Source organism: Melampsora larici-populina (genome assembly GCF_000204055.1).
Source record: "Melampsora larici-populina 98AG31 unplaced genomic scaffold MELLAscaffold_1, whole genome shotgun sequence".
In the NCBI taxonomy this organism is placed as follows: Eukaryota; Fungi; Basidiomycota; class Pucciniomycetes; order Pucciniales; family Melampsoraceae; genus Melampsora; species Melampsora laricis-populina.
The window spans coordinates 114,651-139,470 of record NW_006768765.1 but is presented as its reverse complement, the minus strand read 5'-3'; the positions used below and the strand labels follow the sequence as shown (position 1 = coordinate 139,470).

General features: G+C 41.8%; 8 protein-coding genes across 8 annotated transcripts; 4 read left to right on the top strand and 4 right to left on the bottom strand.

Annotated features, from left to right (window-relative positions):
* Positions 1–7,099: 7,099 nt before the first annotated feature.
* Positions 7,100–8,641, bottom strand: MELLADRAFT_100933 (verprolin-related protein; the record flags this gene model as incomplete). Its single annotated transcript, XM_007403429.1, has 2 exons — positions 7,100–7,260; positions 7,336–8,641. 2 exons carry the CDS (start codon positions 8,639–8,641, stop codon positions 7,100–7,102), a joined length of 1,467 nt encoding a protein of 488 aa, XP_007403491.1.
* Positions 8,642–8,943: 302 nt separating this feature from the next.
* On the top strand, positions 8,944–9,458 carry MELLADRAFT_86692 (60s ribosomal protein l37 mitochondrial precursor; the record flags this gene model as incomplete). Its single annotated transcript, XM_007404122.1, has 3 exons — positions 8,944–9,058; positions 9,126–9,342; positions 9,428–9,458. 3 exons carry the CDS (start codon positions 8,944–8,946, stop codon positions 9,456–9,458), a joined length of 363 nt encoding a protein of 120 aa, XP_007404184.1.
* Positions 9,459–10,820: 1,362 nt separating this feature from the next.
* MELLADRAFT_86691 (uncharacterized protein) lies at positions 10,821–12,958 on the top strand (the record flags this gene model as incomplete). Its single annotated transcript, XM_007404123.1, has 9 exons — positions 10,821–11,020; positions 11,111–11,205; positions 11,534–11,557; positions 11,632–11,747; positions 11,819–11,958; positions 12,037–12,122; positions 12,267–12,323; positions 12,597–12,750; positions 12,829–12,958. 9 exons carry the CDS (start codon positions 10,821–10,823, stop codon positions 12,956–12,958), a joined length of 1,002 nt encoding a protein of 333 aa, XP_007404185.1.
* Positions 12,959–13,964: 1,006 nt separating this feature from the next.
* Positions 13,965–15,200, bottom strand: MELLADRAFT_100929 (Hypothetical protein; the record flags this gene model as incomplete). The annotated part of the gene is made up of 6 exons (XM_007403428.1): positions 13,965–14,064; positions 14,141–14,535; positions 14,609–14,702; positions 14,787–14,848; positions 14,924–14,999; positions 15,106–15,200. 6 exons carry the CDS (start codon positions 15,198–15,200, stop codon positions 13,965–13,967), a joined length of 822 nt encoding a protein of 273 aa, XP_007403490.1.
* A 775-nt stretch (positions 15,201–15,975) lies between these two features.
* On the bottom strand, positions 15,976–17,721 carry MELLADRAFT_70372 (mitochondrial import receptor subunit; the record flags this gene model as incomplete). Its single annotated transcript, XM_007403427.1, has 4 exons — positions 15,976–16,941; positions 17,040–17,166; positions 17,249–17,431; positions 17,540–17,721. 4 exons carry the CDS (start codon positions 17,658–17,660, stop codon positions 16,272–16,274), a joined length of 1,101 nt encoding a protein of 366 aa, XP_007403489.1.
* A 255-nt stretch (positions 17,722–17,976) lies between these two features.
* Positions 17,977–19,049, top strand: MELLADRAFT_86688 (S-adenosyl-L-homocysteine hydrolase; the record flags this gene model as incomplete). Its single annotated transcript, XM_007404124.1, has 8 exons — positions 17,977–18,002; positions 18,134–18,191; positions 18,275–18,399; positions 18,541–18,580; positions 18,653–18,708; positions 18,783–18,881; positions 18,968–18,999; positions 19,045–19,049. The coding sequence occupies 8 exons, from the start codon at positions 17,977–17,979 to the stop codon at positions 19,047–19,049; spliced, it is 441 nt and encodes a 146-aa protein (XP_007404186.1).
* Positions 19,050–19,071: 22 nt separating this feature from the next.
* On the top strand, positions 19,072–19,608 carry MELLADRAFT_32508 (NAD dependent epimerase/dehydratase family protein; the record flags this gene model as incomplete). Its single annotated transcript, XM_007404125.1, has 2 exons — positions 19,072–19,198; positions 19,274–19,608. Coding segments are annotated over 2 exons (462 nt in total), but the record flags the coding sequence as incomplete, so codon positions are not given.
* Positions 19,609–20,458: 850 nt separating this feature from the next.
* Positions 20,459–22,913, bottom strand: MELLADRAFT_86687 (MDN1-containing protein; the record flags this gene model as incomplete). The annotated part of the gene is made up of 3 exons (XM_007403426.1): positions 20,459–20,733; positions 20,775–22,677; positions 22,788–22,913. 3 exons carry the CDS (start codon positions 22,911–22,913, stop codon positions 20,459–20,461), a joined length of 2,304 nt encoding a protein of 767 aa, XP_007403488.1.
* Positions 22,914–24,820: the final 1,907 nt, after the last annotated feature.

Below are 24,820 nucleotides of genomic sequence, written 5' to 3'. Positions count from 1 at the left end.
AATTTTTGCAAAAAATTTGCAACCTCTCAATTGGTTCAATAGCCAAGACATGACTGGGATAGGGTAGCTGTCACGCTTGGTTATTTTGTTGAGACCACGATAGTCAACGCAAGGTCTGTTCTTCTTACCCGGGACCTTCACAAAAAATATGGGAGCCGCTGCGGGTGACTTAGAAGGACGGACAAAACCTTTACTCAATTGCTCGTTCAGGTAAGTTCTTAACTCAGATTGTTCATTTGGCGCAAGGTTATATAAACCTCCAAAAGGTGGCTCACAACCCGGTTTAAGATCAATTGCACAATCAAACAATCTATGGGGAGGTAGAACAGATTCCTGCGGAGGAAAAACATGTAAGTACTTCTCACAACTCTTTGGTAGATTAAAAGGAAAAGACTTGTCCGGGGAAAGAAGAGAAGGTGTCGCTGGGTTCGGATTGGAGATTGCTGCTGTGGTATCTGAAAGAGAAGAAAAAGAAATGGTTGAAGAACTAGGCTCACAAGAGACTAAAGATAAATCGACCACATCATCATCTACAGCACACGCAGACACTACACTACCCCCAATCTCAAGCCAACCCCCTTTCTTACTCATCAACAAGGTGACATTGTTCTCCATCATCCACGGCAATCCCAATATCACATCATGACCGCTTCCCAACTTCGTAACGCCTAGTTTCGCCTTGAACTGCGATTCCGTTCCTTCCACATCTAATAACCTCATCAGCCCACACCATTCTTTCGTCACACTTGCGCTTGAATTGCCGTCAAAACCCGAAAGTCTCTGTGGAATGAATTTTTTATTCAGATTCAAATGATGTAAGTTAGCGAAACCGAAATCAATGAAGCTATCGCTAGCGCCGGTGTCCACAAGAGCCATAACCGCAATGGGGAGATTATCAGAGATGATACGTAGCGGGATTAGAAACCGACGTGGGTTGTTCTCATCTGCTTGAACCCGTACTGCATCCACTCGTACTTCTTGAACAGTTGGTTGATAAGCTTCTGCCGTAGTCGATGGATAGGCCGGTGATGACAAACTTTCCCAAAAACTTTCCACAAACCGAGTCGTCTCTTCAATAGTCGCAGTAGGGAGAGCAGTGTATGCTGCATATTCCAGATCTTCTGAACTCATCGCCGAGATCTGCGCTGAGTGTCCTTGAGGTTGATTGGCATCCGAATTCACCGAAGTCCGTAAGAGTTTCAATTTGTCTTCCATACGAGCAGGCGGGTTCGGGCACAATCGTCTACCATGCAAACCTTTTAGTCTTCTATGTTCTTCATTGTAAGACTTCAAACAGTCATAACACAACCTTTGGGCATTACATAACCGACGAATTGCTGGAAAAGGATTTTCTTCGTCACGTTGAATAGACACTTCGTTTACATCGATGTCCATTGGTACTGGCCCGTTGTTGCGATTTGAGGCTTGATGTGTTTGGTGATGGTTAGGTCGCGTCGAAGAGTGATGGTTGGGATGTCGATATACCTCGCCAGGAACTTTCAAATGCGGATGGAGCTGTGATACCTTAGAGCGCAAATCTAAAATATCAGCTGCTTCTAACGCCATGGCTTGCTTTCGTGACAAATCCGTCTCATTAACCCAACCTGAAATCCTCGTTGCTTCCATCTGAATGCTTGGGTGCAATCCTTCAACATACAATAAGATCTTGTCCTCTTGAGTCTTCTTGACATGTAGTGAAAGCATCTCGAATTTTGAGTTATAGTCAATAATCGACATCTTCCCCTGTTTGCAGGCCTCCAATTCCTCTCTACAAGTCTTGTCAGCATGTTTATCACCGAACTTGTAAATTAGTTCATCCAAAAAGTTGTCTAGGTTCAACAACTCCGGGATCCTGTACTCCAAAGCCTTCAAATTTCCGTACACATTAAAATAATTCTGAGAATAGGCGTTCCTCTCTAACAAACCCATGAACCAAATTTGTGTACTTGATGCCGTTGTATTCGAAGTGAAATGGCGAGCAATCCAGTTTATTTTTGCTTTGTCGTCTTTCCATACGATCTGATCGAGTTCGTCATGGATTTCAACAAGAAATTGTCGCAAACCTTTGTTGTCTCCATAATACCTAAGATTGTCACGAATCTTTGGTGCTCTGGAATCCGATACTAGCTCAGCAGTCGGGCTCTTGAAGCGGGTCTGGCTGTTGGTGTCGACCGTTGCTGTTGAGGCTGTTGTTGATACTGAGCAAAATCGGGTTGCATAGATTGTTGAGGAGGGACGGCGAAATTCTGAGGATGAGTGAATTGTGGCGGAACTTGGGCAAATTGGGGTTGCGGCGGCTGCTGCATCTGAGGAGGGACAGCGAATTGAGGAGGTGGCGGTGGAGGTGCAGCAAATCGAGGGAACGAGTATCGTGGAGGTGCAAAAGGTGGAGGCCCATTAAATTGCGGATGTCCTTCAGGCCAGATTGGAGTCTGTACTGGTGGGACAAATCCTGGGATATTGGCTCCAGGTCCGAATTCTTGTTGGTATCTCTGCGCGAGACGTTGCCACCCTTGTTGACCTTGATGCATCTGGGGTTGTGGTACTTGCTGGCCTGGGTAATTCAAATGCCTTCTATTAGTTGCGAAATCCAAATTATCCAAACTTTGAGCTAGCCGAGAGACAGGAGTTTGGGATTGTGGAAGACGAGGACCGTTGCGATAGGTTGGGGGAGAATCAATTCTGATGGCATGGGGATCCGAGAGCTCACTGCTAGTTCCTTGATGCGGGGGCTGATCTCTTCCAAATACTGAGGAGACAGCCGGACTTTCTCTACCTTCTCTCCAAGGGTTCATTCTTGAAAATCCTCCGAAAAGTTTGAATTCAAAGAAGTTGGCGCTGTGAGAGGTGGATCTGAGAAATGGATAAGTTGTTCTAAGTATAACCTATCGTAGTCCTCCCAATCTAAGTAGTATAGAAGAGATTCTTGAGTAAGCGGGGAATGAGATGGGAAATCTGAAAAAGGGTTTTCTTCTGGGAATTCAAAGAAAGGTAAAGTTTGAAATATTATTACTAATTGACAGGGATCTTCAATCTGATTGTAATAAGGTAATTCCGAAAAAGAGGTTAGTAAATTGTCTGTAGAAAACGAGCTTGGATGAATATATTGATGTCTGAAAGCGTGAGAAATTGAAAAATGAGTGAACATAAACTGGTAAACTTGAAAAAAGAAGGAGTCGATGAGAGTTGTAAAATTAAATGAAAGTTAAAGAAACTTGAAAAAAAACTTTATTAAAATTGTGATCTAGTGATCTGAAGAAAAAGAACAAAAAAATTCAAAACAACGCTCAAAAAGAAAAAGATCGGAATAAAAATGTAAAGGCCTGGGTTGTATTCTTAGTCGAGACTTTCTCAGAACGGAGAAGTCTTAAGTACGGCTAATAATAGCTTTATTTAGGAACGGTTTTTCGATCTCAGAGTGCGGAGAAGTCAACAAAAGGGAAACGTAAGATAAATGATTATTCCGATAAAGAAAAGAGCAACAGAGTTCTAACAAAACAACAAGTATATATATGAGAGAATAACAATATTTCGAAATTGATAAAAAGACTGTTATCCGTGTTCCTTGTTCCTGATTACAAATTGTGTACATACGTCATTTTGTTAACTAGCTATTATAAAAATATTAGCCCTATTTAGACGCTCGTGTTACATTCTTCTTTCTATGTGACAGGTTCATGACATACTACCAGATAGTCTTGAAACATTTTTTTGTGAAGTATGACTAAAATTCTTAAACTATTGCTATGAGTTTTGATGAGAGTCGAAAATCCTATGGACACAAAAACAAATGATACAAGCTTTGAACAATTCACGGGGTTCGTTTATTTGATATAATTGGGTATGGTCAATATATGGAAGCCGGGGAGGATGATGGTACGGAAGGTAGGGTCTAGGACTGCGAAATTTGGTCCTGTGGTTTGAAGGACTTTAATATTCCATCATCTCACAAAACATATGGGGACACGGCGAAAGGAATGCCCCACGGTGAAGAGTTGCATGAAGGGTCTGATTGGTCACCGCGCGACAAGACCTGTCGCAACTATTGAGCCCATGACGTCCACTTTTTTTATTCAAACTAATGGTTTTTGTATAATGATATGAACTTTAAGATCACAGGCTTGTTTCTGACCTCAATGCCTCTTGCACGGCGTCGTCCGCGCAAGAGGTACTTTTTCAACTTAATTTCAGCTCGCAAGGTTCGCGCCCTCTCAAGTTCTCCGCAATATCCAGTTATACATCTCTTTCTGGGTAGGTGTGAGTACAAAGGTTCAGAAGTGAAATTAGGTACCTGTGAATTGAGTTCAATTCTTTGGTTTAATTGTTTTGGTATAATTTGGCTGTTTTGTTCTGTGATTTTCTAGCGATTTGGTCTATGATTGCAAAACCGGACTGATATAAAAGCGAAGCATGCAATTGGCAATTGGCAAAAAAGCAAGAAGGTTTTTGGTACATAAAATGGTTCAATCGGATCTTTTGATCGAGCCATGTGAGCTCGAGTCCGCCTTCTTGACCTGTCGTACACTGACTGGAGCTCAACCTTCTTGTATAAACTGCCTTTTAAGATTGTTTAGACTCACTATGGCATCTAGCTAGCCATAGGCCTCACATACGCCTTCGAGTCAAGTGGGAAATCGTTAGAAAGATAACACAGAAGTAAATTTATTATACAAGCAGAAAACTAGATAGAAAGAGACAAATACACATTCTCGGTTAGAAAAGAACAAAACGAACACAGTTCACAACGAAGCATGCTTTTGTATGGAAACCAAACAAAATATGCTGTAAAGATTGGTTCTAAGACATGAAAGATCAGAACCGATGGGCCAGAGCTGATGCTGGATTTTAGGGAGGTTGTTATTTATGAACCTGCTTATCACATTCACCACCCCCACCCACTTTGATAAAGAAGAGAGCAAATCAAACAAGTGTTAGTCACGAGGTCAGATATCAAAACTTGTTTTTGAACTGGAATGATAACACACTCATTGGCTCCACACTCGCACATCTGAAGTATTCTCTGCTCCCGGCGTTTGGATAGCATTCATCTGTTGAAGAAGACACGTGAATACAAGTAAGCAAAAAGGAATCATATAGCTCTAATGTCACAAATTTGAGCCGATAGAGAACCTGACTTACAAAAACCTGTAAAGAATTGGAAGCCTCCGGTACACGATGGGGGGCTGACGGCCTTCCCATGATTGGTACAATCCGAACCCTCTGAATTCGATATGAGAGAGCAGAAGAGTATGAGGCCAATCAGTCCTTTGAAATTGTTAAGAGCGAGAGAAAAGACAAAGGAAGGACGCATCGCGATGAAGGTTTGACTCCCTTGTAGTTTATGTGTGGTGAGGAAAGCACTCAACTGGGTGCCTTTCGAGCATACGCGTCAGAAACTCCGCCTCTGTCACAAGTCAACCATTCGGTATCAGTAATACAAACTGTTGAGCAAAAAAGTGATTGGAAAAGCTTCTGCGGTGAGATAGCGTCTTGGAGGTACATGATTACACATCACAGAGGGTATCTTACCAAAGCCTTTGTCTTTGGAATTCGCTCTAGGTGGGATCCAGGCTTTGTTGCACGTCGCTACGCAGATGTGAGCCGAGCTGTGAGCAAATATTTATCATACAGAGCCGGGTGGCAATATTGACGCCTTGTTGAAAAGAAGAGGATGAAAGACCTACTGCCAGTAGTCGCGACGGCTCCCTTTGCGCCTGTTGGTGGCCCCGCTGCCTGAGATATGGTTGCAAAGACGGCGCAAAGTGCTATAACGAGGTATGCTTTGAGCATTTTTGTGCAAAGTAGTTGACAGTGGACACAAACGGTGGAATGTAGCTGAGTTGATGTGAGAGTTGGGAATGTTATAAGGAGAACGTGAAGGAGAAAACCAATTGGGGTATGTGAAGCTTTATACAGATCACGGAAATCGTGGGTTTGCTTTGGTTGGGCTATTAACAAGCTATGGAGGCTGAGGGCGGCGACGAGAGGGGTGGGGACGAAAAGCAATCAGAGCGCGAGATTATATTGCTTCAGATACTGGATAAAACGAGTTTTCAACTTTTTGATGTCGCTACATTTAAGTGGCTACGGCGAAAGAAAAGCGTCGCATTCAATAAGATTGTCATGGCCCTGATGACCTGACCTCACAACCTGAGCCCATGACTCCCATGGCACTTGTGATTCTCAAGCACGTCATTCCAGAATGAATCTAGCAAGTTTACCATGGTGCACTTGAAGTGGGTTGAGTTCAAAGTCTTGACAACTCTTATGCTTCTCATCACCCTTGTAAGTCTTGTCGCAAAATACATGATTCTCCTTCAATCATTCATTCTACATATTTCAGGGAGTTTAGTCATAATTCCCTGTTCTTTTGATTGAGAATATACCATTTGGATTTTTTGAAAATGTAAATAGCGACAACCAAACTTGAATCACAAAGTAGAAACAAGGGGCCTTTTTTACTTATAACCATTTGGACAAAACATCATCTCTAAAAACATACTTTTGATAAATCACCTTCTCAACCAGATAGCAATTTTCCATGTAGAGTTCAACTTTTGAGACATCAAAAAGAAAAAAATAGAAAGAACTAATTGATGTAGTGGATTTCCTTGCAATGAAATTAACATACTTGGGAGATGTACATTACCAAAATACTCTGGTGTTCAATCATAAAGATGCAAATTGGCCGAGTTGAAACAACATGTTCACCAATAACATCCTAACAGGGGGCATAAGGTTCAAGAAGTTCATAGCCATAAAAATTATCTGCATTATCAAAGAACAGGGCTGAGTCCCACAATACCAATTATCATGAAAAGCCATCTCAAATGAATCAATTCAGTGACAGTGCAAAAAGTATCGTCCGTAACTCAATTTACCCCACAATATTCACACAAATCCCAAACTTTGCAGTGTAACTATTCTACAAACTCACAGAGCGTTCAATGCACAGCCCCTCACCAGCCATTATATGCTGCAATCTTACACATAACATACATAGGAATCAAACTAACACAGAAAACCCTCCGATTGTCCAATCGTTTTAAACATTACATACAGTCAAGCTTTTTCTTCTATGGAATTGATTTTCTTTCTTTTATCCCAAGACCGCCTTCATTTCCCAGTCACATCCACGTGGCTTAGCACTAGGATACTGATGTACGATACCGCTCATAAACACTCTAGGTGGTGGAAATTGACTGGAATCAGGGAAGTTTCGTGGTGGATTGGTAGAGTAAACAGTAGGTGGACTAGCAGCTAAATCATCAGGAAGAACCATCAGGATCATGATTCTCTGAATCCTTTCCGGGGAGTTGATCAAACTTCACTCACGTCTGGTTCTAGGAGGATCCCGGTTGGCACTAGGTACGATCATACTCATTGGCCTGACTGTTGGCGAGGGTGTAGATGGACTGGCTTTTGATTGTGGTGGTGGTGGCGGTGGTGGCGGGGCCATCATAGACATTACCCGTGCACGCGCTGCGGGGCTGATACCAGGTGGTGGTGGTGGGGGTGGAGGCTGTTCAGGAAAATGTGCTGATACCGGTCTGCGAGACGCGGGGGTCTCTGGAGCTTGTGGCGGAGGTAAAGGCCTCAAAGGAGGCGGAGGGAGTCGATTTGGTGGCATTGGAGGAGAAGGAGCTCGTTGGTTGACTGGTGGGGGTGGTGCAGGAGCTCGTCTAGGGGGTGTAGAAGCTGGGCGAGCTATGTTTGGCGTCGGCGCCGCTGAGTTGGGTCGAGGCGGCGGAGGAGGCGCCTTACGAGCAGGAGTGGCATCAGCGGTGCCCCCTCGCGGTGGCGGTGGCGGCGGAACTGGCCTGGCTCCAGGTCTTGAAGGTAAAGGCGGTGGAGCTTGACCAGCCTGCTGTGGCGGGCGAGGTGGAGGCGGTGGAGGTACGAGGTTTGCCATTGAAACTGCGCGTTGTTTCATTGATGGAGGAGGAGGAGGAGCTGGAGCGGTTTGAAGAGCTGGTGAGGGTCGAATGGGAGGTGGAGGAGGGCGGGCCGGGGGTACAATCTCAGGAGCCGCCGAGGCAGGTCGAACGGGCGGTGTGATTGTCGTATATGATCTCGTTGGTTGGGGCGGTGTGAATCGAGAAGTCGGAGTGTCTATTGGAGTAGTAGGTGGCAGTTTTCGAGTGGGTGCTGAAGCAAATGTTGGAGGTGGTGGTGGGGGACGAGAGGGCCCCGTGGATGATGACAATGCTGGCGGTGGTGGTGGAGCTCGAGAAGGTATGGGCTGAGTAGGAGCATGCTTCGGAACAGGTGGTGCTCGGGTTGGAGGGTTCACAGTATGTTTTGGCACCGGAGGTGCAGCTGCAAGAGGAGGAGCTGGTTTGCTGTGGTTGGTCTTTTTGAGTGTAGGCATCCCACCGGCAAACAATCCGCCGAGCTGAGGAGGACCATTGTTCGTTGCTGGCGTCCCCAAATTATTAGAAGTTGCTGGAGCACCGCCTGGAATCTTTGGAACAGAAGGTGCACTTCCAGCACCCGGTGGTCGTGGTGCACTCGCTAGTCCACCGCCGGGACGACTTGATCCAGCTGGTTTGCCAACTACTGCAGGTGCACTTCGATCATTGGTAGTTGCTTTCTTGAGTCTCCTTCCAGCTTGTATCTGAGCAGCCAAAGCAGAGTCCATTTGGGAGATTCGACAGCTCGATCCAATAAGTGTTCAGTGAGATATGTTTGAAGAATTGATGTTGATGATGGATGATAATCGGTTTGAGGATGACTGTTGACCGATTGAATGGTAAACAAGAAACTGGCACTGCAACACCGAACAAAACCTAACCTTGAGGTCATATGACAAGGGCAAGAATAGTGTATGTACACCACATAAGGTTAAGGTACCTCAAGTTAAGTCTAAGTAGTGATCACGGGTTTTAGGAAAAGTGAACTCAACTTGAACTCAGCAGGAAAGATTGTAAGACCAAGTACAAAATGACATTCATTCATCAACTCAAGAAACCTTTATCTCATTCTATCCCCTTCGCTATTCGATCGATCTCATCATCCTCTTCCAGACACCAAAAGCCAATTGTGAGCTCAAGTTCAGGTAAAGCATTTCTACCTATCAATCTACCAACTCAAAGGGACCGATATTGAAGTAACACTCATATCAGCAGGACAATCAACACCAATCTCAAGTGTTAAAGCTGGAACACCGCTTAAAGGCCTAGGTATCATTAAAGGTGTAGGAGATCCCGTTGCCAAACCGGATGAAGAGTATCCAAGTTGGCTTTGGAGTTTGATCGAACCTGGAATGGGTGCTGGGAAATCTGATGAACCTCTTAGAGCTATCAGACGTGAACTCAATAGAGAAAATCGAAATAAGATTAGGTAGAGTTTTTTGGACTTTTTTCTCTTTTTGATCTCGTTTATTGACACACTTTATGCTCAACCTGATGATGTTTCTTATCATTAGGAATTCAAATTTCCTCAAAGGTAATAAATAATTCGAGATGCAGAACCTCGATTCAAAGGCTCGTCAAGTTTACTTTACCAGCTCAATGGCTGCTATATTCCGAACAAGCCAGATGAATTTTACGATATTATCTACCTCATGTTCGTCTGGATCCGAAGCCGTACCACCTACCAAACATCCAGGCCGCATGTGACCCCGATACCCTGTTTACATCTTTAATTTCGGCCACGGTTATCAAATAGTCCAGCAAGACTTGGACATAGCGCAGACTATCGTCATTAGAGCCACCCAAACTCACTCAATCATTCGCTTCTGGTCTATCACAAGCTGTCAAAAGCTCATCATAAACTTGTTATGTTGCATGTATTTGTACTAAAAGTATATAAAATTCAGAGATGACAGCTTATTCTCAGTCTCATCCCCAGAATGGGAACCAACACCATTAATCAGGCATCCAGGCCACTTATAAATCATGATACCTTGTTTATATTCTCTTATGTCTTGACTACGGACACATGAGCTAAGTGAGGCTTGAGGATGATGGAGTATCTAAATAGTTCATTCCTGAATCGAATGGCATTCAAATATGACAAACAGAGCTCAACACGCTGAAACATTTGAGCAGAAGAAGCGTAGGCGTCTTTGGAAAGCTTCCTAAGAAAAAAATGACATTTAGCTCGACACCCTTGGGACTATGACGCTACTAACCCTTACTGCATACTTGGATCATCAGAAGTTTTGTAAATATAATGGTCTGATGATGATCATTGGGGCGTATGCTGTCGTATCCTGAGGAGATATTTGCCGCTTTGGCATTGACTTCACTGGTCGGACCCATTTAGCGTCGTCATAAGCGAGGGTAGGGCGTCGCGATTTGAACAATGGAGTTGGTTGGGCAAACGACTTGAGGCAGCAGTTTGAAAAGATGTTTATGTGCTACATACACTCAGCGAAAAAAAAGGAAACCAAAAAGACTCATGATCTGATGCTTACCCCGTGGTTGCAAAATGTATCCCTCATGATGCACGTAACTGGGGTCGAAGAAAATCTGTATTGAAATCAATACGTCAAAGTCTTCAGGAAGGCCAGAAGCTGAGGGACCGTGATGATCAATATCTAGAGAAGGGTGAGGAGCAAAAGAGTGGAGCCTGAGGATACAAAGGGCCTATGTGTAATCCATCCTTAACATACAAGCAAGGCATTCTGAGATTCGTCACTGGACCCTCCCTTGAACACATTTGCCTACGCTCAACACTCACTTGAAATCATATTAAAAATCTAGCTCCTTCGTCTAAAGAATTAATCATCCCACCCAACCTAACAACTATCTACATCTAAAGCGTTCAAAGACATTTTACCATACTTCATTGCCTACTGTAAACAACTGTCCATAATGCAGATCGCATCCTTCAACACCTTATTCATCGCTCTATACGCCCTTTTAGCTGTATCTCTTGTTTGTGGTCAAACGGAAGTGAAAACTCCCAGTACCACCACTCCGGGCAAAACTGCTGATCCCAAGCCCATCACTCCTGAGCAAAAAGCTGAGGGTTTGAAAACTGCTAGTGGTGTACTAAGTTCGGTTTCAGCTGGGTAAGTCCTACTTCAGTCCTTCATATAAAATTGATTTAATTTGGCTTAAATGACTTATGTTTTTCTTCTTGTTTTTTGGAACAGATTGAGTGGTGGAGGTTTAGCAATGCCTTCAGGTATCTTGAAAGCCATCGCAGATGGAGTAGGTCAAATGGCTTCTGGTACTGGAGCTCCTAAAACCAAACGTCATATTGAATTTGAGCGAGATTATTGAGATTGATCCTCATGTATCATCATTCAATCTAATCAGAGCATGTGAATGTTAAAGTCTTTGGAATCCTCATTTGATTTTAAATTTCTAGTCCTCAATCTCTCTTTATCACAAGGAACACAATATTATGTGTTTGATTTTTTTCTTCTGTACTGTAACACTTGTACAATTTTTTTGTCTTACTGGATAACTTGCTCAATATCTATGTATCAGACTTGCATCCTTTGCTGTTTTCAATCAGATCATTTGTACCAATTGATGTGAAATCACCTCAAACACTCTTACTCAAAGCGACCATCAAGACCCTGTACGTCCGAAGCCCTTAGGTAAGTACCTACAAGTCTTGTAGTGAAATTTGTATGATTCAAAGAAGAAAAACCAGTATGAATGATTTTTTGAGAAAAACAACATGTACTTACAAGTTTTCCAGAATTCAGCGTCAGTGTAGCTAGGCCATACCATCTGATCAGAGGCTCATTAAGGGCTCTGCAGGCTGCTTTTGATGCACGCCGAGCAGTTAGTCAGACTTGATTGAATATTTCTAGATGCATGTCCATGGCCTGAATCAACTTCCCTCTTAGACTTAGGCGGGGTCTTTCGGAGCGGAAAATGCGGGCATGGAAAAGATGAGGATGCCGGATCAAGACATTACCAGTTGGGCATCGAGTTCAAGTAAAGATTTAAGTCCAATCATGAAAGTATTATTTGAGGCTTTAGTGATGGCAGTGTACGTCTTCATGCCACGGTCTGAATGAATGGCTATTAATTGCGTGAAGTTTGTAACTTGTCATGGCTCGCCAGGAAGAGAGCGCCCAAGCCCTACCTTGTCCTACTCCTCACTTAGAAAGGCTCGTTTCCCGAGGCTAGCCTTACAACTTGTTTTCGCCATGGGTTCGTTGACCTGCCTTGACTTCATCATAGGTAACCCGCAACTCGTCTGACAAAAGCTTGGACTTGGGCAACCCGGTAAGGTTGAGTGATCTTGCGAGCGCGTCTGCCGCGCCCTCTGAACACCCCTCGCCATCGAATCACAAGCATGCAATCTGGAACGTCTTCTCAGAGCCTTGGCAAAAGCTTTTCCTATCAGTGTTGGTGGGTTTCAAATTCTATTAAAGAGCTCAAGTTCCAACTCTCGAAAGCACAATCACACCCCACTTCACCCAAAAATCCTAAATCACTGAAATCTTTTGTCCATACTTTATTGCATTGTAAAATCTCGAGTCTTTCAAGATCCAATTCACCTGAGATCATTTGTGCATAACCGCCTCTACTGTAAAATAAAATCTATCATGCATCTCACCTCTTTCAACAACATCTTCCTTGCGCTTTTTGTTCTCTTGGCTTCCTCTTATGTTCTTGCACAAGGAGATGGCTCCGCATCCCCCCCGCCAGCTCCCGTCAACAATGCGGCACCTACCACCTCACCCGGTGCACCTGAAAGTGGAGGCTTTAATGCTACTGATATGGCGAAAAAGGCTATGAAGGCAGCAACCGGAGTCATGAATGCAGTTTCAGGAGGGTAAGTTCCATTATCTTACATCTTACCCAGAATTGAAAAAAAGAACTAATGATGAATTCTTGATCTTTGAATTGAAAGTTTGACTGAAACTATGGATGCAGCTACAAATCTGATTAAAAAGGTGTCGAATTATACCAGTAATGCGACCGCTCAAAACACTAGACGTTCAATAACATTTGATAACACGATTCATCTTGATTTGGACTAGGTAAGAGGAAAACTATTGATTGATTCCTTTTTGACATGTCCATCTGATCAATTTTTTTGATTCTTCTTTAGTTCAAGTTATTTAGGTTATCTTTGTTTTTTGGTTTTAATAATCTGGATTATGAGACTTAAACTTTGATATCTATTTTATATTTCTTACATCTCTTGATTCTCATTTTTAAAGCTGGACTATATTTTGTATGAATTATTTTATACTTTATCAAGATGAATTTAGCGCTGTATTATAGATTAGTACAAAAAGAAGATATCACCTGTTACGATCCATCACCTTGTAGCAATAAAAAGCCTTTGTAACCTCATCTTTCAATTTCATTTTCAATTCAGAAGTCGTATCAAACTGAAGAAGTTTGGATCAAAAGCAAACTTTCTAGGTTAAGAACTTGGTCAGTTCAAGTGGAACACGATGCAGAGGATGATTATCAGACTGGTGTACGACAAGAGCTTCTATGGCTTCTAACAAAGATAAGAAAGCAAGTCGTGAGATGAATCCCATCCGGAGAGCCCTCATATGACATTGTAGAATGCCAAGAGTGCAATGTAGCCTTCAGTATTACCTTGATAAAAGCATACAAAACTTGTAAAATAGATACCGACTCTTGAAAACTCCAAGGGCTATCATGAACACCTCAAGCTTGAGCTCAACCCATGGTCAATTTCTTTTCTTGACGAACTCAGAAATCTTTCCTCGACCAAAAACGTCATCAGACCTGACTAAAGTTCAACCTGTTGTTTATAAGGGCAGCTTTAACGACATTCAATCAGGAACTAACCTCATTGATAAGCCTCTCTTTTCACTCAAAATATAAAAAACATCCTTGAAATCTCATCCCATAGCAAAGGGCATTACTTTGCAAAATCTCAAAAAAAACATTCCTTTCCTTAATTTCCTTGCAAATACAACAAACAACAAGTGTAGAATCAAGATCAAAACCAATCTCGAGAAAAAAAAATCAACTATAATTTAATCTTTTCCAATCGTTTTTTTTCTAAACTATACTGAAAATGATTATAGATATTAAACTGATAAGCATCATATGAGAATCAATCTTAAATCGATTCCCATCACCTTGTTTAGCTTTATCTTTCCTAATAAACCAAAAAAAAACATGATCAATAAAAAAAGTAAGCACCATTCAAATCAAATGAAATCATTAAAACTTACGGAATGTTTGTATTGGTTACATTCTTTGGATTAATAGCGGGAGTTACCACAGTAGGAGTTTTAGGTCCTGAGGTAGTGTTAGGTATCGTTGGTGAAACAGGAGGTTGACCCGGTATCGGTGTAATGCTAGAAGGAGGCGGGGTGTTGCTAATGGTTGTAGCATTGGTTTTGGGGGTACTGGTTGCATTGGCGGCCCCAGGAAGAGGTGATATAGATGAACTGTTTGATGGTTTGGTTGGTGTGAGTGGGGGACTTGCGGTAGTTGAAGGTGGTGGTGTGATTGGAATTGGAGCAGGATTGGATTGAGTAGAAGTTTGATTTGTTGGACTCTTTGTGGCTCCGTCTCCAGAATTAATCATTCCAAGAGGTGTAACATGACTACAGTCTCCTCCGGCCTATCCAAACATAACAATAAGTTTTCTTTAGATTTTGATTCATGTTATCCTAAGGTATAAGAATGATACTCACAAGGACTGTAGAGATTTGTGAATAATTTATAATTCCTTTGTTATCTCTTACTTGAAATGTTAATTGTGTTCCAGGTGCTTGATCGACAATCCAGCTAAAATTATCCACAAAAAAAATTCAAAAAAAACTATTCATGATTTGTTTACGAATAGATTTTTCTTTGGAACAAAAAACTTACGTTAATTGACCTGGTAGACTCATGGTTGGAAATGTTTCCAAAGGTGGTGCTCCAGGTGAACCCTTTCATAATACAAAAACGATGAAGAAACAATTAGAACAAATTGATCATGAATTGGATTCAAGACTAGAACTTACTCCAGGTAGAATAGATACATAATATGGCGCTTCGCCTCCTCCAACCGTCAAGGCTATCGGAAGACATTGGATCAAACTAGAGATACATTAGGAAGTCAAATAAATCAATAAGAGACAACAAGTTGGTAAACACAAGCCCATCATCTCAATGATTTGACTCGATCAAAGTTATAGCTACTCACCTCGGTGGGAGATTAATCACCGGTTTATCCTCTTGTCCTGCGACAATAAAAACTAAGCTTAAAAGTAACGAGAATTTGAGATTAAGGGCTCCCATTGTTGAAATGGATTATGTTTTTAAAGCTGATGAGATGATGTTGAGAGAGTAAGTACTTCGACCAGTTCTGGTGAATGAAAGCTGAAGGTGAAGAAAGTTTCAAGAAAGAAATTGATGATGGTTTAGCTGAGCAAAAAGTGGGAGAATATTCCCTCAAGATCGAGTCTATATGTACTTTCTGCAAAATCGATTAATTCCATCTTAACGATCTATCGTCAAGGATCCAATCGAAGACGGCTACCAAAATCAAAAGTTGATAATAAAACGTTAATGAATCAAATAAAAGATGTTAACTTATCACATCCATCCTCATTATCATCAATCAAATCACTTATCAACCGGGGCCTTCTTTTAATTTGTCACTTTGAGGTTTCGGATTGCGCAGCAGTATTCAAACCGATCTTTGTTGTTGACTATTCCCACGAGGCCCTTTACCCTTTTTCAAGACTTTGTCGATGCTATTTGTGGTGGTTGAACTCGTTAACAACGATATTCAGGATACGTGAATGGCCATGGTCTGCAGAGTGCGTACCATGTGGTAAGCATCCTGAACGACGGAAGAGACAAAAGACTATCATCTTGTTACCAAAATTTGTTATCGCACGTTGATGGCTTCACAAATTCCCACTCAAGGCGGATACTGTGTGTATATGATCTTAGAGGGAAGGAAAAAGTTCTCATGGTGACTACATGGAGATTGTCAGGGAACGAGGAAAAGAATTCTTAGATTTTGTGATGGATTGAGAAAAAGAAAGGCATGAATACTTGAGTGTTTCAGTATCATGTCGAGCGGCAAGCCCCAATCGTTACAGACAGACGCTATCAGGAAAAAGAATCAACATGATGTTCTGGTCAAATACCAAAACAAAACATGAAAGGCCAAAACTTTTTTGATTAAAATGAAAGGTGATTATTATAAAGAACACATCAACATATCTAATATTTACGCCATCCTAAGATATGTAATACTAAAGTCATTAGGCTTGGTATGTTTTCCTTAACTAGTCTTCCATAAAGTATCATCCTCTATTTACTTTTCGAGCTACACTTGCCATCAACAAAGTCTACAACCTAGGCCAAAGCTTCCTCGCTAGTTTCTTTGGTTTCATCTAATTGAGTTACTTCAGGTGAGTCAGAAGATGCAGAGTTCTCCTCTTCAACCGCTGTCTCGATTGATTGTGCTGGTTCGATGGTAGCCGGTGTCAATTCTTCGACTTTAGGATCTTCTTCGGAAGAAGGTTCGACTTTCTCATCATGATCATCTACCCATTCTTCGTTTCCAGTAGATTTTTCGACTGGTGCAACTGGTTCAACAGGGGTGGAATCATCAACTAAGATATAACTGTTTGCTGTTTGACTTTCACCAGCTCCACTACCGTGTTCTGAGAGTGGGGCAGATTTCGGACTCTCACTCCTTGGCTGAGGTTGCTCTCCTGCGGATTTAAACGAGGCGGCTTCGGATGCAGGAGCTGAGAGCGTCGATGGTGGGTTTTGTGGCACTTCTGGTTTCTCAGAGGATGATTGCTCTGTCGAAGTTGGCTTGTCGGAAACGGTGTTAGTAGAGATCTTGGAATCGGGCTTGTTAGAGCTGGTTTGACTGGCTGGCTTAGAGGCCGCAGCTTCCTCTCCAGTGATCTCTTCAATCAGGGCTTCGCCGGAAGGAGCGCTACGGCGAGAGGCGCCAGATGAAGAGGCCTGCGATGAGCGGATGGTTTGATTGACATCCAATTTGATCATCTCACTAATGAGTGCGAAGAGCAAGTTACAAAAGTGGACGAGTCTTCAGTTGAGTCAGCAATTCAAATGAAGCTGGGTAGAACCCGAAAGATGAAGACTTACACCACGATGCCAAATACTTCAGGGGGCATAGTACGTTGATAGATCATCATGAGCTCTTGAGGAGAAGGGTATACTTTATAAGCTTTGAAAAATGAAATGGCAGCTGGTACAGCGCCTTGAGGAAGCCCTATCAAAATTCCCAAAAGATCGCTCAGCTATTGAACTAAACCAGATTGATAATGACGAAAGTATCGATTCTCAAAACTTACTTCCAGCCAACATCTCACCCATTCCGACTTGTTCCATGAAATAGTTCTCTTTCCCTTCGATAGTCGTTGGAAGAGGTTCAGCATTAACAGCAGCTACAGCAGCTGCTAACATCTCTTCAGCTTCTCGACTTGCATTCTTGTTAGATGTTTGCTTTTGTTTTGATAGCTTTCGTTGTTCTTTCACTAAGTTGGTCATGAGAATTCAGATCAGTTAAATTAGAATCATTTTCATCGAATCCAATTAGGATCAAAGAGAATTGGTAGAAAACCATCAATCGAAAACGTACTCACATAGCTTTTTACGGAAAGCTGGATCATTTCGACGTTTATAATCGAAATAAAAGCAATAAGAGATCCCAGCGGTGAGGACAGAAAGACTACCGATTGTAAGTACTTGCCGAGTGGTAGGCATAGTGATAAGAGTGATGATTGGGATCCTTTCTTCGATCGCCTTGAGGCTTGAAGGACTTTTGGGGAAGAGGTGCACTGCTTGTATCAAAGGGTAGTACCGGTCAAAAAAACTTGACTCACCAATTACACAATCACATTACCACTTGTAACTGTATCAAGACACACATTTCACACACTTCGAAATGTAACAAAGCCCTCTCTGCGGGGCGCCGAAAGGTTGTGCGGGGTGTGTAGACGGCGAGTCAAGTGAGACTGCAGTGTATGCACCTTCAAGTTTTCGCAATTTTTCTAACTTCTCTAATCGACTTGATCGATTAATGGCTACAAAAATTGTTATTGGAGGGTCAGGTAGGATCTACATTATAGCACGCCGAGTCACGCATATATCACTCTATCAGAGAACTGATTTGTTTGTATTTCTCATTTCGTCATCCAGGACTTCTCGGTAGAGCGGTGGTTGCACATCTGAAAGAGCAAGGCCACCTATGTTGGTACACATGCTTTCAGTAGGGCCACAGACGCGCTCGAAAAGGTATGTATACTGGATTCTTACCTTGATAGATATCTTCAATTTTATACCCGAAACCATCTAACGATGATTTGGATGTCTCATAGATCGATTTACGGGATACAACAGTAATAGAAGACTTGATCAAAAACTTTAAACCAATCTTACTTGTGCATTGCGCAGCGGAGAGAAGGCCAGATGTAGCTGAAAAAGATCCAGAAGGACTAAGCAAGTTGAGCAATTTTTCCACTCGTTCTTTACATTTCATGATTCATCAGTTCAGTCGAATCAGTAGTAAACTGACTCGAATTACGTCGCCTCTTGAATTCAGTGTGATGTGGACACTTCTAAACATCTAGCCGAACTTTCCAAGCGGTATTCATTTCGTCTCATCTATATATGCACAGATTATGGTAAGCAAATCCAACTCTCAAAACAATCTATAACTCGTAAGTCAAATCTCTGATCTTGAAATATTTCTGGAGATAGTATTTGATGGTAATGCACCAGAAGGAGGATATGATATCAATGATGAACCAAAGTGAGCTATAAATGGTTATTGTGTTTTACAGACTTTCACTCTAAACTGATGTCTATTGCTTGTTCACCAAACAGTCCCACTAATTTATACGGTGAGACCAAGTTAGCTGGTGAGAAGGCCACTTTTGAATCGGGTGAAAAGGGTCAAGTCCTTTCACTTAGAGCACCAGTCCTGTAAGCTCTTTCACAAAGTAGTTCAAATTCGAATCTATATGACTGACTGAAACTTAAAACTAACGATGCTTTTCGCTTTTTGACAGTTATGGTAAAGCCGGACGGAATGACGAAGCAGGTCAGTTTCCAATTGAAACCAAAGAAATGGAATGATAAACCAAAGATTGAAATCATTGGCTTTTGAATTCCATCTATCCATACCTTGATCGATGGTGTAAAGAAATCATCGCAAGGTCATTCAATAAAAATGGATGATTGGGCAACTAGATATCCAACTTTAGTAGACGATGTAGCAAAGGTGATCAGTCAACTTGCAAGTCAGTCATTTTACCTTTTAGAATCCTCAAATCAATTGTATCATTCTAATATTGTATTCAAATCATGATTTACAGGTTTTCAAAAACCCTATCCTCCAATCCTACATTTCTCTTCGCAGAAAATGTACACCAAGTATTCAATAACAGTGGTTTTTGCCAACTTATTAAACCTACTCATTGATGATTTGGTCAGAGTAAGTGAAGGTCCAAAAGCTGCTGAAAATATCAGAACTAGAGATTGTCGGTTAAGCACCAAGTCAATCGAAACACTTGGCATAGATGTTTTAACTTTCTCTTTTGAAGATTGGTGGAAGAATGAATTTCCACCTGAATTACCCTTGATTGACTCTTGTAAACTAACTGATATTCTTAGTGATCATGCTTTTCTATTTATTATTCTTTTTGTATGAATTGAAATATATCAAATTACCCAAAATCCTTGAGTCAAACACATGATCAAATCTTTGAATAAATTTTTGAAGATGTTTACAGTCATTTGATTCCACTCCTGATGAAGGATCATTTTTGTTTCTGATTGATCAAAACGAAAAGTGGGTTTAAAACATGTCATGTTTTATATCCAAAGTCTGCACTCACTATCATTCAATGGATACAAAAATAAACAAAAATAAAACTTCATCTTATTCTACAAGTGCAGCCCATAAACGAAGAATCTTTGAAATTCACTCAAAGCTTTCTGATACTCACCTGTCTCAAAAAATTGTTTAACAGAATGTCATTTTCATTTATCATCACGCTTGTAGGATCTTTGAAGTGAGCATTCAAAGTCATCAACTAGGATCGGAATTAGGATTAGAGAAAGATCGTGACAAATGATACAAGCTGGCTTTTGATGTCAATGTATTTGATGGGGCCCATGAAGTACCGTCACCGTTCAAAGATGGTACGGAGGCTTCTGAGGAAGCGGGTGTTAGTCAAAAAGTCTGTTGAGGAACGATGATTCTTGACTCTCTGTCACTTGGGAATGGATGCGATCATAATAACCTCAAAGGCTCGGACCAAAAATAAATCAGGGTCTTAGGCGGTTTTGATAAAATGGTGTAGTTGATTCAATCAACTTTTATCTGACAAACATTTTTTAAACAAATTAGATTTATGGAAAAACGAATAAAAAAATTCTATATACAAAGAAGGGTATAAGTATCACAGGTCTATTTACAAAAGATTGTCAATCTATTTCTTGTAACTTTGTTTTGTTTTCAAAACTCGGATTAAAAGAAAACGAATGGACTGATCATATTAATTTCTATTGTCTGGATTACTGGGTGAACGAAGTCTAAGGATTAATCTTCTAGGACGACGAGGTTCCGTGACTTGCACCTCTGGTTGGGGATCCGCTACTACTTCTTCTTGCGCTTGATCATCAACTGGATCAACGGGTGGACGAAGTCTAAGAATTAATCTTCTAAAAGGACGAGGAGGTACAGCCTCTGATTGAGTATTTTCAACTACTTCTTGATCCTCTGGAGCATTTAAGTTTCTTGAAGAACTTGTTTCAGCACCAGTTTGAGTTTCTTCTATTTTTTCTTCTTGTACCTCGTTTTTGAGTTTTTACCTCCTCTCTTTTTCTTATTTTGATTTGAATCAATTCCTTCTTCCAAAGCTCTTGATCTTAAATTAGTAGCAGCTCTTCCATCTAATCTTCTAGGTCTCAAAGCTCTTCCAGGCCTTTGTGTTGGAATTTCAGTTTGTGCTTGGATTCGAGGTGGACTTGATTCTGGCTTGTCTTGAGGGTTTGGCGGAGTGGGAGGTATAGCAGGTGTACTCCTGGTTTGAGAAGAAGTGGTAGGTTGTTCTTGAGGTGGTGGCGGAGTGGGAGGTATAGCAGGGGGGCTTATGGTATGAGAAGAATTGGTAAGTTGAGCTTGAGGTTCTTCTCGCTGCTTTGCTGGTTGAGATTTCTTGACCTGTTTAGTCTTACTCTTCTTTTTTGCTGGTAGAGTTGAGTCGTTGGCTTGATTTTTTATTTTCTTACCTTGGGGTTTCAATGCAGTTGTAGTTTGAAGATCTTGAGTCGGAGCATTGACCTCGTCTCTCCTAGATAAATTGGGGAGTATATTTGACTCTCTCGCATCATTATGAACTGACACATCCCTTGAGCTCGGGCCCAAACAAGGAGAGGATTGTCTCATAGATTGAGGTGATCTTCTTCCTCTTGCATCTACAAAACCTAATCGCCAAAGTCTCAAAGTCTCTGGACTCAATGCATGAGTGTTCCCGGAATTTGGATTTGGTTGATTTGATGGGCCTGGTGTTGCCTGTTGCTCGACCAGTCTGGCATAGTGATGAAGATCGCTACGGTTTTGGGTCGAAGAAAGCTCTTCACCGTTAGAAGAATTGCTTGTGAGTGGTGATCCACGAGAGTCGAATAATTGTATTCCTATCTGTTCGTCTTCTTCATGACTAGGAATTCTAGATTGTCCTTGCAAAGCAGGAATCTCATCTTCTGTAATTCCATCTTCTGGATTGATATCCGGTTTTTCTTCGCCACTAGAAAATCGAGGTTGTTCTTGTGAAGAAGGGAGCTCTTCTTCCATTTGTTCATCTTCAGGGTCAATATCCGGTTTTTCTTCGCCACTAGAAAGTCGAGGTTGTTCTTGTGAAGAGGGAAAATCTTCTTCCAATTGTTCACCTTCTGGATTGATATCCGGTTTTTCTTCGCCACTAGAAAGTCGAGGTTGTTCTTGTGAAGAAGGGAGCTCTTCTTCCATTTGTTCAATGTCAGTGTCGATATCCGGTTTTTCTTCGCCACTAGAAAGTCTAGGTTGTTCTTGTGAAGAGGGGAAATCTTCTTCCATTTGTTGACCTTCAGGGTCAATATCCGGTTTTTCTTCGCCACTAGAAAATCTAAATTGTTCTTGTGGAGAGGGACACTCTTCTTCCATTTGGTCATCGTCAGTGTCGATATCCGGTTTTTCTTCGCCACTAGAAAGTCGAGGTTGTTCTTGTGGGGAGGGAAACTCTTCTTCCATTTGGTCACCGTCCGTGTCGATATCCGGTTTTTCTTCGCCACTAGAAAATCTGTAGTGTTGTTGTGACGAAGGGATTTCTTCTTCCATAGGTTCACCGTTCGGGCTTATATCTGGTATCTGATCATTTAAGATTCCGTCAGACCATCCGGGTCCAGGGGTAGGTGGACGGGATTCAATGCTTTGATCTTGATGATCAGATTCAGATTTAATCGCGGGTAGATATTCGAGCGAGCTTTCAGTCTCAATAGATCTAAAACGGTTGAGTTGTTTTAGGAGATCTGGTGATGGTGATGCCTCGTCCCTGAATAGAGGCATAGTTTCTTGATGGACAGGTTGAGCAGGAGAATCATTTTCAGATTCATATTCCATTGGGCTTACAGGATCAAAACAATCGCATTCGTTGAGAGCATGAGACCCTGGAAGAAAGACAGTTTGTTCCACAAATTGGTCATGTGAATCGAGTCCAGGTTCTTGGAGCTGATTGTTCTGGAGAATAGAATGAGATGAGGAATCAAAAGAACATGCAGAATAAAAGGAAGAAACGTCAGACTTTTTATTCTCTATAAGTAGATTACGGTGTAAGGGAGTGCACTTACTTGAGGCGAGTCCGGAAGAAGATCATCCATCACTTGTTGGTGACTCGAGCTGTTTGAATGGAGTAATGGGCTATGTGGAGCCACAGTTTCTCCTCTGATAGTATGCAAGTCACTGTCAGAACTCATCTCGTTGATAGGCTCCTGCGAAGCTGGTGTATTTGATTTGATGTTGGAAAGAAAACAAAAGAGTGTTTGTTGATTTTTGGTTGAGTAAGATTGTAATATTATAATGGCAAGGATGGTGTATTTTTTCGATTAGATGCAGGTCAAGCAACAAGTTTGATGGGGTAAACTTTGATGGGAAGTTGCTGAGGACGATTTTATATCTTTCTGTCATTATATTATCATTCCTACTTTCATCTTGTCTTTTCGCATTTGATCGTAAAGATGATAATGTACAAATGCGCTTGAACATTTTCCACCAGTTCAAGATCAGACTTCACTTTTCTATCGCTTTTATGATCCCAACTATCGACTTTGCGGAAGAGAAAATTGATATAAATGGAACTTTGAGATCACAGATTTAAAAGCTTCTCACTTGAATCGCTTTTCAAGTCTTGACTCATTTCGTGAAAGTTAAGCTCTTTCCATTGGATGCTCAGATCGCCATCATATTTCGTCATCTCTGATGTGATTCCTATCACAATCTTGGTACGGTAAGAGTGTAGGAGAAGTAACTTGAGGATTCATTCCAAGGGGGAGAGAGGTGGGCTTTATATAGTCCACCATCTCTCTACAAAGTACGAATAAGGAAATAGTGGTACAACGAGAGTCGACAAGGATTTGTCGAGATACAAGTAGGTGTAAAAAGTGGAGGTGGCCGAATCCGGTACTGAAGGATTCGGTCTACAAGTAATGTCAAGCAAGTGATCGGGACGGATCTGGGTGAGATCCGTTTCGATAAGGAAAACATTGTGAAAACAATAGAAATGAAAAGTAGTTAAAAGCAGAGAAAAGCGCGTCGAGCGTATCGAAAGCGCGTACAATGAGAACAAAGGGAAATGACGAAATTAGGAATAACACCATCCCCTCCTTAAGGCCGTAAACTTCCTAGTTTACTTCGGGGAATTTTCCTTTTTCACGCCGGATGAGTTCCTTGAGAGTCGATACGTTGAGGTTGATGAGCGACGGTCGCGATGCTTCGCAGTAGTATCGCGTTGCTGGAGTCTCTGGGAGGCGAAATAAAATTCGTCGGAGGTCCCTTTAAATTTTTTAAGGCGGCATCCGTTAGTTTTGTTGTTTAATATGTGACCATTAGAAGTCATTAGGCTATACGTACCATTTGGATAGACGTCGTGGATGACGAAGGGCCCGTCCCATCTGGGATGAAGCTTAGTAGGTCTTCCTTCATATGACCGAAGGACTCGGTCTCCAGGCCTGAGGTTGCGTTCCGTGTAGCCTTCTTCTGTTTCTTTGTCTTTCTCTTTCGCCCTCTCGTTGAGTTCTTGTATAAGTTCTTGTCTTTTGACGTTGTGTTTGTGAACTGTCAAATTGCGTTGCTTATGAATTAAATCTAAGTTTTCGAAAGAGGAGTCAAACATTAGACTTACTTTCTCTGACGGTAATCTTGCTTCGCTACCGTAAGCCATGTAATATGGTGAGGCTTTCATAGAGTGGGAATAAGAAGTGCGGTACGCGAGTAAGCACGTGTTCACATACTCATCCCACAGGAGTTGGTCGTATGGGCTACAGAATTTGCGAAGTGCGTTCATGAACGTACCGTGGAATCTTTCTACTAAACCATTTGCCTGTGGGTGATAGGGTGTAGTTTTGATGTGATTTATTTTGTAGCCTTCAGTGAACTCTTTAAATTTATTGCTAAGGAATTCCGATCCGTTGTCCGTGACAATTTCGTTCGGAACACCGTGATTTAAAATGATGTTTTTCGTCATGTCAATGGCGGCTTCAGCTGAGGTAGTCTTGAGAGGATGGGCATAAGACCAGCCGGTACCGTAATCTATGGCAGTGATGAGATATTGGTTACCGTTAGCCGTCTTCGGTAATGGTCCTACAAAATCCATACCCCAGCGTCT